The sequence below is a fragment of the Perca fluviatilis genome, chromosome 13 (assembly GCF_010015445.1).
Source record: "Perca fluviatilis chromosome 13, GENO_Pfluv_1.0, whole genome shotgun sequence".
In the NCBI taxonomy this organism is placed as follows: domain Eukaryota; kingdom Metazoa; phylum Chordata; class Actinopteri; order Perciformes; family Percidae; genus Perca; species Perca fluviatilis.
In genome coordinates this window covers 605,198-614,970 of record NC_053124.1, presented here as the reverse complement: position 1 = coordinate 614,970, position 9,773 = coordinate 605,198, and the positions used below count along the sequence as shown (strand labels likewise).

Sequence of the window (9,773 nt, the reverse complement as noted above, 5' to 3'; positions counted from 1 at the left end):
TCTGTTAGCCTGGTCGGGAGCAGGCTAGCTGCACAGAATAAATCTCCATGGTAACTTAGGTTCCTCTGGATTCTTGAAACTTAGTCAAGGCTAAATTAAGCCAGGATAACTTGGAAATACAGTCTCAATCTGCTAACTTGGTTTTGTGAAATAGCCCGAAAGGTGTTTTGGCTCTCATCGACAATACCGTCAAATGACCAGAACTAATAGCAAGGTTGCTAATATTCCTTTTACGCAGTGAACTTTGGTCTGAATGGGTGAATCTGCTTGAATCCTTAATTACAAACCTACCGAGCTACAGATGCAAGATGCTATCAGCAACACAGAGCGTCGTCAACCGTAAATGAGGCAATACGCTTACCGCTACATCACATCTCATTACATCTAATTACATCACATCGTATTGTCTTAAACAGATAAATAGATAACTGATTAACAAAATGATCTAAGTTATTTAAAGTAAGCTAACAATAAAATACAACCTGAATAGTTCTAATGAAGATGTTTTCTGTAATGGAGTGTTACATCCTGTGCGGCTGAAAGTATAAATTGTGGTTTCATCAGTTCATCACGTTATCTCTGCTGCTGTAACCTGGTCTAGGAAGGTCATTCTGAGTATGTATGTTGTTAATATGTGGCTCTGTTTGGCTTTTTTAAAGCTGATAAGGTATTGTGCTAAAGAGATAAAAGACAACATCAATAAAGGATAATATTCTAATTTGGTGATGGATTTTGTTTAATTTTGCCTATATTCAATGTATCTGGATTTGTTTCCTTGTTTTGGAGGGAAGATGGAGCTCTTGGTTTTTTAGTTGGGAGGTTTCTTTCATGATTCTCAGAGGTTCTTTCTATTGGAAGATGCTGTTGCTTATAAAGGCTGTGTGATGGTAGGATTCAGGATCAGCTGGAACTGGATCGCTCTTTTAATCATGTGGAGAGGCGGACGGAAATTCCCCCAGTTTTGCTCTACTTTTGTGGCTTAGGCTGTTTCTGAGAACCTTGAGGATGTCCTTGAAGAAATGTAGGTGACATTTTTCAATGGGGGTTGTGTCCCAAGATTTCTGCCACTGGTTAACTCCACACTTCCATACATGAGGATGGGTTGAATAGCGTTACTGAGTCATTTTAGCCATTTTATTTTAGAGATTTCCTCATGCTATAGCAGGCCCTGCCTGTATCTGTGAGAGAATTTATTGCTTTGCCAAACCTCCCAGATTCACTGAGGATTATGTCCAAGTAGTTGTATTCCATTGTATGTTAAAGTGTTTGGATTTCTGGGATGTGGCTTTTTTTGTGCAATATCATAATCTTAGTTTTGTGGAGGTTGATGTCTAGTTCCCAGTTTTGACAGAAGATTTCTAGCAGTGAGAGATTCTGCTGTGGCTAGTGGTTTTCTAGTTACTACTAGTAGTTACTAGCCATGCAGCATTTTCAGTAGCCACATTATTGTGGGAAATTACGTGTTATTTAGAGTTGACTGTAGTGTGCTACAACTTACTTGAAGAACTATATTTACCACCTTTTTAAATATAAATGACCAATGAATATTCATGCCGAGCTGCTTGTTGGTGAGTGGAGGTCAGAAAGGACATATTGTTGAGGGGCCACAGCAGTGAGGTCACGAACAAAAAAGATGCAGCAAGTTCAACATGTTGCTGCTGTGGTTAGTGCAGTGACAGACAGGACAGTAGCCTAACCTAGATCTGAAGGTGGAGGCATACAATTATGGGCTGAAATATGTGCCACCAGAAACTGAATTTGAATCATTTATATTTGAATTTGAATTGCTAAACTTGAATAATTGCATTGAAAAACTGAATTTGAATCACATAATTTGAAATTGTATTGTTTAATTTGAATCATTGCATTGAAAAACTGAATCTGAATAGTATAATTTGAAGTTGAATTTATTCGTTTGTAGCTGAATTCCAATACAATTTGATCTTCACTGAAACTTCAACTCTCTATATATCCTCACATTTAGTTCTCACTATTCAGATTCAGATCAGCAAATTCAATTTCAAGTTACTGAGACAGACATCCGGGTACTTGGAGGATGAAGGAAGAGCAATCGAGCGCAGATCGATAGGTAGAGTTCAGTGGCGCAGATACACAGGACTCCTCTTCGGCCAGCACATACGTTTTGGAGCACAGCCTCGCCTTGACCCAGAGACTCCTAGATAATATAATCTACCTGTTCACAATGTTCAAAATGTAATGCCTGGTGTTAGTAGGCCTAGGTTTATTAGTCACATTCTTCCACTTAAGTAAACTTAAAATGAACTATCGCTACTTGGGCTACCTTAGCCTAGCCTACTGCATGCAAAGTAGTGTGACTATCCATATTTGAAAATACATGTTAATTAATTTAAACATTTGAATTGCATTGGTTTACTTTGTACATCAGCAAGCCTGCAATACAATGTGATGTAAGAGTCAGTCCCCTGAGTTTATACAAGATGTTTCCACATTAAAACGCAAAATAGTAAACGCAGTGGAACTTCGAGCCGAAATCTACATACAGGTCGTCCTGGACTATGTGGAAGATCCTGCCGATCACCACTCTGTCTTTGGCCGGTCTGATCTGGATCAGCGGGGACCGGCGCAGCAGCGAGGCAAAGCAGTATTCCTGCCCGGGGAAAGAGACGCTGCCGCCGGCCACGGAACTCTCCACCTCCCGCTGCCGCCGGAGCTCAGATTGCAGGTCCAAGGCGGCATATATATCATAAAACACATCCTCACCTGTGAACTGTTATCCCTTGCTGTTTTTTTTTGTCATTTCTTTCGTTCCAACATCCAAAAACAGTTTGGTATCTTTAGTGCTAATCCTGTGCCACTGAACTCTACCTATCGATCTGCGCTCGATTGCTCTTCCTTCATCCTCCAAGTACCCGGATGTCTGTCTCAGTAACTTGAAATTGAATTTGCTGATCTGAATCTGAATAGTGAGAACTGAATGTGAGGATATATAGAGAGTTGAATTTTCAGTGAAGATCAAATTTTATTAGACTTCAGTTACAAACGAATAAATTCAATTTCAAATTATACTATTCAGATTCAGTTTTTCAATGGAATGATTCAAATTTAACAATACAATTTCAAATTATGTGATTCAAATTCAGTTTTTCAATGCAATTATTCAAGTTTAGCAATTCAAATTCAAATAGAAATGATTCAAATTCAGTTTCTGGTGGCACATATTTCAGCCCATATAAATTAATAATAATTGCATCCCACCGTCATAGCATGTCTGCTTCTGGTGTGGGAAAGGGCACTCGTGAACTGTCACCACTAGAAACCCGAATGCCTATAATTAGGGAAACAAGTGTGTGTGTGTGTGTGTGTGTGTGTGTGTGTGTGTGTGTGTGTGTGTGTGTGTGTGTGTGTGTGTGTGTGTGGTTCAGTCACCACGGTGCCTCTGTGTGCTCTGGGGGCCTGACATCAAAGCCTCAGTGCAGCGATTTACACACAAAAACTATAAAACAACTAAAACCGTACTTTGCGATGTATGCACAGTATTAGAAGATATTATTCAAAAGTACTGCAATTATTTAATGTTATTTGACGTTATCTTGGAATTCTACATCCATTGATAAGTTACATTGGGCTGCTTTGCGCTCGGGGTGGGGGGGGGTGGGAAATGTGATGGTGACAGCGCTGATGAAATATTGTAGGCCAGGGTGTATCTCATCTGATCAATCCAATACGCATAGGGCTGTCAAAATTGGCCATAACTGACATTTGAATATTCTTTCTTGTCTTCTAAAAGATCTACATATCTACACATTACAAAATAAACTAATAGAATAATGTCATATACCGTGAAACTTAATATAAAGACAGTAGACCTCTCCTCCTCGCTGCTTCTGCACCGTGGTTGGTGCTACACTGAGAACTGAGCTCCAACCACAATTAGTCAAATTTAACAACTTAATGTTTCATTCACACACTTTAGTCAAAACTACAACTTTGTTATTTTCTGCAACCAGTGTAGCACAAAAGCATGCTGGGTGTAAAAAGCAAGCTAGTTCACTAGCCAGCCGGCCGCTCGGTCCCTCCGCTCCGTCAAATTTGTTGAGTTGAGTCAACCTAAATTTCTGTCATACAGTAATGTAGTCAGTTTTGATTTGTTAACAATATTTGTGTAAGGCTAGATAACTGGATTCAGCCTGGGGACATTCCTTTCTTCCTTCCTTCCTTCCTTACTTTCCACTCTAGTCAGTCACCTCACCTGTGTTGCAAATGCCTGGGACACCCGGTGGTCCTGATCCACAAATGCTTATAGTGGACATTTTCCCGGTATATATTTTCCATCACCAGCGAATTAGATTTACATTTAGAGAAGGCTGTTTAGAATCTATCCCTGATACCAGAGTATCTATCAAGGGCCAGTACGAGTTGGCCAGAGCGGATAATATGTGTTCATTAAAGGTGCAATATGTAATACTGACAGCTAGTGTTTAAAATAGTTACTGCATTACCAATTCAAAATACTGGAGAGAGTCGTCTCCCCCGCCCCCTCCTCCCCAGACTCCAAGTTCACGGAGGTTGCCAGGCTGAGACCGCTGCATCCAACATCTCACATAGCCAGACATTTCTCCACAGCCCAGCGGAGTAGCTAACGGTAGATAAAAGGTCATAAAAGCCCGTGCTCACGCAGAGCTCTGTACCCAACTCACAGACACACTTCCTCGGCTTAGAATTACGTTAGGAAATGCTAAAAATACCACTACCTCGCCGTCCTCTCCACCCGACTGAACACACTTCATTGGCTTAGAATTACGGCAACAATCGCTAAGCACACTGCAAACTCACGGTCCTCTCTTCCCGATATAAATATATATATATATATATCTATATAGCCCTCTTGGCTTCAAATAACAGTTGTAAACAGCTGTGGCCCGCTTGCCTGGTCCTCCGGTAACGTTAGCAGTTAGCAGGGTTAGCATGGCGGCGTTAGCCAGGACCAGTTGGGATCACTTTACTGGCTGTGTCTCAATTGTTTTTGCGAGTAACCAACTCGGGTACTCTAGCTATATAATTCAATGTGAGTACAAGCCATGATAAATTAGCCTGAAGCTAATGCTTAGCTACCTGTTCAGGAGGAAATTAGCCAACTCTGCGTCCTTTTGGGTTCTAAGCTGTCTCCATCTTTCAAATACATCTCCAATATTTACCCGGGGTTTGTTACGTCTCTGGTCACCAAACTGTCAGAAACATGCGGTTTTTATAATGTCTGGTAGAATTTATCCCCATTGATCCCATTCGTTTTTTTTGCTGCTTTCATGGCTGTACTACCGTTCCAGCTGTAGCGCACTGGGTTTACGTTTTTACAGGTATATCTGGCAACCCAGCCTGGCTGTCAAACTGGCCAGTTGATAACAACACACAGCATGTTTCCTTAATATCTGATGATGCATTGGGGTCATTTTTGGATTTATTACAGGAAATATATTACATATTGGACCTTTAAGTATAACAAGCCTTCCTCTTGTGTCTCGTGGCAGCAGCATCATGTCAGTGAACCCTCCGAGCAGCAATGACGCCTGCCTCAGCATCGTCCACAGCTTAATGTGCCACCGGCAGGGCGGAGAGAACGAGGGCTTCGCCAAGCGGGCCATCGAGAGCCTGGTGAAAAAGCTGAAGGAGAAGAAGGATGAGCTGGACTCGCTCATCACTGCCATCACCACCAATGGTGTCCATCCCAGCAAGTGTGTCACCATCCAGAGGACGCTGGACGGACGGCTGCAGGTCAGTGCACCTTCGACATGCAGGTGTCTAACCTTGTAAGCTGGTGCAGAGATCAGTCATTCTTCAGCTTAACATTACAAAGAACTAAAGAGATGATCAAAGAGTTCAGGAGAGGGGAAGGTGTAAAACTGCCAGAAAACCAGTTCAAATATGACAAAATCTTGGCCAGAAAGTTGGCCCGTCAGAGATTTTTTTTTTTTGTTGAAGCTCAAAAAATTGTGTTTCAAAAGCTATGGTCCAGTTTTGCACAGATGTTGTAGACCAGGGGTCATCAACTACATTTTTCCAAGGGCCAGAATTTTGGACTTTCAAATAAAGAAAATCTAATGTATTTATACCTAATACGCCTATTCTTGTTCGATATTTTTACTTTCTTACTGAATTAATGCTATATTTTTTACATATATTAGTGTGAGCAAACTCCTAAAACATGGAACCTCCATAATGATAACTGGATAGGCTCTTTAACTAGAAAAAGATCTCAGACTAGGAGGCAGTTCACTGAGGAGTGATGGTTAAAGTCTGTGATTACGGAAACATGGTTGTAGTATGCAGCGTCCTGATTGGTGGAAAATGCTTGCAGAAAGAAACGGCTGTTGTCAGGTAAACATGTCACTGTCAAGGAGGCCTGAAGCGAAAAGTTGACGTGGAAAACAGCAGCTTTAATGATGAATGGACTGATAAGCAGGCTAGCATTCGTCCTGTATGCCTCATTTGCCATGAGACGATGCTGTTGCAAAATAATACAACCAGCATCATCATCAAGAATGAAGAACGCAAACATAACGAGTCATTCGCGTGCATATTAAGTAGCACATGAATCTGTTTTGGTCTTCTAATACATCAATTTACCGCTCCAGCGGAGAGCATGGTTAGTTTAGTCAGCAGTTAAGTTTATAAGAATTTGTCCAAATTTCAAGATTCCCGGCAAACTAAGATAAACATTTAGACTACAAACCGACAGCTTTTGTTTTAGTTTGTTTGTAAAAATTTGCTATTTGCAGAGTAGAGCTGTGTTTGTGTAAAACAGTGCGGTGGACTGCCCAAACAGAGCAGATTGAAATATCGCTTCCTACATATTTATGCCTGTAGACAGGTAAAGTGGGTATTATTAAGTAGCCTATTGACCTTTTACTCACAAAGGTTTTATTGTAGTCTGAGTCAATCATTATTGCAAATGACAACCCCTTTGTGTCAGGGTCCTGGATTTGCAATAGCGATGAGCTTGTTCTACATCATGCTGCTTATTACACGGCTACTTACTTAACACGTGGAAATAAATAGAGAAAATCAAAGTCGCTTGAGTGCTGCTTCCTGTGATTGCCTCCCTCAGGACACAATTTCAATCTGAATCTCCTCTCCACGTCTGTCGCGTTGGCTAAATCAGATTAACCAAATGTGACATGTCAGCATTTACCCTATCAGTTCACTACTCCAAAAGACCTGGCGTAACTAATGCTATCAATATAATGTGATCAATCACTCCAAAAGAAATGTCTCTCACCATCTAAACGCTGCCGCTAGTTTTCTGTCTGTGTCTTCCCAGTTCGCAGCTGCGCAGATGGAGACGCCGAAAATACACAGTGTTACCCATGATGCCGTATCCCCACCTAGTGGAAAAATCAAGTTACACCACTGGTTCCTAAGGCCCATGAACAATTTGTTTATCTGCCCCGAAATTTAGATCAGCTCCAAAATGTAATGGGTTTTTCCTTAACTCATGCTACACCCTTCCACCAAGTTTCATGTCAGGCTAGTAGTTTTTCCGTAATCCTGCTGACAGACAGACAAACAAACCAACAACTAGTAATAAAACATGACCTCCTAAAGTAGAAAATCCAGTGGCCATTTTCAGTATATATTTATTCCTGGCAGTTCTGGCGTAGAGGCCAAACACTCAAATACTTATTGAAGGCTCAGCTCAGCTCTGGCAGTCTGTGTACATGTTGTAATTAAATGTTGGTTTGGCCCTGGAAAATCATTCTGTCATTCAGACAGCAGGCAAGCAGTAGACATCTGTAATATCACATAAAAATATATTAGTTCAGTGTCTTGCTCAGGGACACATTGGTTGATGTATCATAGTTGGAATTGAACCCAGGTCTCCCACACCAAAGGTATGTGTCATATCCACTGCGCCATCACCACCCCTGGAGTGGAGTACTGAGAACACAATAGAGCTAGGATGTTGTAGCTTTAAAAAGAATAAGATTCAGTGAGCATGACAGAGGGTATAATGATGCTGTGCTCTCTCCTCAGGTGGCAGGAAGGAAAGGTTTTCCTCACGTCATTTATGCACGACTGTGGCGCTGGCCTGACCTCCACAAAAATGAACTCAAGCATGTCAAGTTCTGCCAATACGCCTTTGACCTGAAGTATGACAATGTATGTGTCAACCCCTACCATTATGAGAGGGTGGTGTCACCCGGCATCGGTAGGTCAGCCTTATTCTTGACACCTTTCACAGTCTCTGTGCAAAAAGTGTCTCAGTTTATCACGAATAATTGTAAGCATAGTTCAATAATTTTATAAATCTCACCCTGTTGTAGTGAGTTTCTGACTGATGCTTTATTTTCTGTATGATGTTGTTAGTCAAGTTTTCCTCTCATGTTCTCTTTCTCTTCTCTGACAGTTGGTCTCAGCCTTCAAAATACAGGTGAGTTCCATTCTCCGGCACCACATCATGATTTAACAGTAGGGCTTGGCAACGATTAAAAGTTTTAATCGCGATTAATCGCATGATTTCCTTGATTAAAAATCCAATAATGAATTCAAAAGTAGTGTATAGCGCAATTTTGTTCTGCCATATAAACGAAAGTGCCATAACATTTGTTCTGCAAATACTTATCAGCATTTTGTTTATACAGTAGCAGTTAAATACAATATTTAGTGTAAATCTCAACTTAAACAATGTAAAAATGTTAAAATTAAAGCTTATTGCCACTGTCAGGGCATTAATATTATCCTGTTTGTTATATATAAAATAAAACTGCCCACAAAATCCTGAGCCACAATCATAACATTAAAACAGGCAATTTCTGAGATAACAGCAGAAACATGTTTTTTCTTTTATCAGGGAGTAGCATAACCTATGGTCTATGTTCAGTACCAAATGTTCCAGTTATAACCAGTCTATGTTCAGTACCAAATGTCCCTGCTATAACCAGTCTATGTTCAGTACCAAATGTTCCAGTTATAACCAGTCTATGTTCAGTACCAAATGTTCCAGTTATAACCAGTCTATGTTCAGTACCAAATGTTCCAGTTATAACCAGTCTATGTTCAGTACCTATCTCTTTACATACATATTTTTTTCTACTTCTATGGGCTAACAGTTAACATAGAAACGATTAGACATACATTTAAATTCCCTGTGTAAATGGACTAGGGGCAGTTTTTTACAACTTGACCTACTTTCACTTAACTTTGGTGCAGTAAAATCAATCAGATGTCCGTAACGACAGTACAGTGGGACGTTTGCCTTCAACAGAGCGACAGTAATAACCTAATATACCATCATTACTGAGTTTAAACTACATTCTCGGTTATGTTTGCACTGAATAATTCATTCACTAAACAGAAACATAACTCTTGCAGCGCACATGAACAGATGCACAATATTAGCTCACACATAAAATAGCACCCTCGTGAATTAGCCTACTGTTGCTAACGTACATTCATAAATCCTGCATAACATCGTCCCGTACCTACAGGACCTCAGACTTACTTATTGATACACGCACACAGTAGTGTCGACAAACTTAGTCCAATGAGGGGAGAAAGGAAAGTGTGATAGCGTTCCACGTTAACGCTTTTTTCTGTCTCACTCGAGACCGCTGCGTCCAACGTCACTAGAAGGTAGAGCGAGCTACAACTGACAGGGAGAGAGAGAGAATGTATCACTACAGCCGATCCAGTCTGCTCAAAGCGATGGTCTTTTTCACAAATAGGTTGCACGTAAAGGGGGAAAAAGTAGCTTCCACTTATGGGGCCCTATTTTGCACCATGTGCAGCGCAAAGCC

The 9,773-nt window shown here is 40.8% G+C and overlaps 1 protein-coding gene across 5 annotated transcripts in view; it reads left to right on the top strand.

Moving 5' to 3' along the window:
• Positions 1–9,773, top strand: part of smad10a (SMAD family member 10a) — a 51,014-nt gene that overhangs the window by 23,647 nt on the left and 17,594 nt on the right. For 3 of the 5 annotated variants that reach the window (XM_039820141.1, XM_039820138.1, XM_039820142.1), the window contains 3 exons: positions 5,508–5,751; positions 8,011–8,185; positions 8,384–8,407. In XM_039820141.1, the coding sequence (XP_039676075.1) occupies positions 5,508–5,751; positions 8,011–8,185; positions 8,384–8,407 (443 nt within the window). The remainder of the gene's footprint in view (positions 1–5,507; positions 5,752–8,010; positions 8,186–8,383; positions 8,408–9,773) is intronic. The other 2 variants (XM_039820139.1, XM_039820143.1) reach the window with 1 other exon arrangement.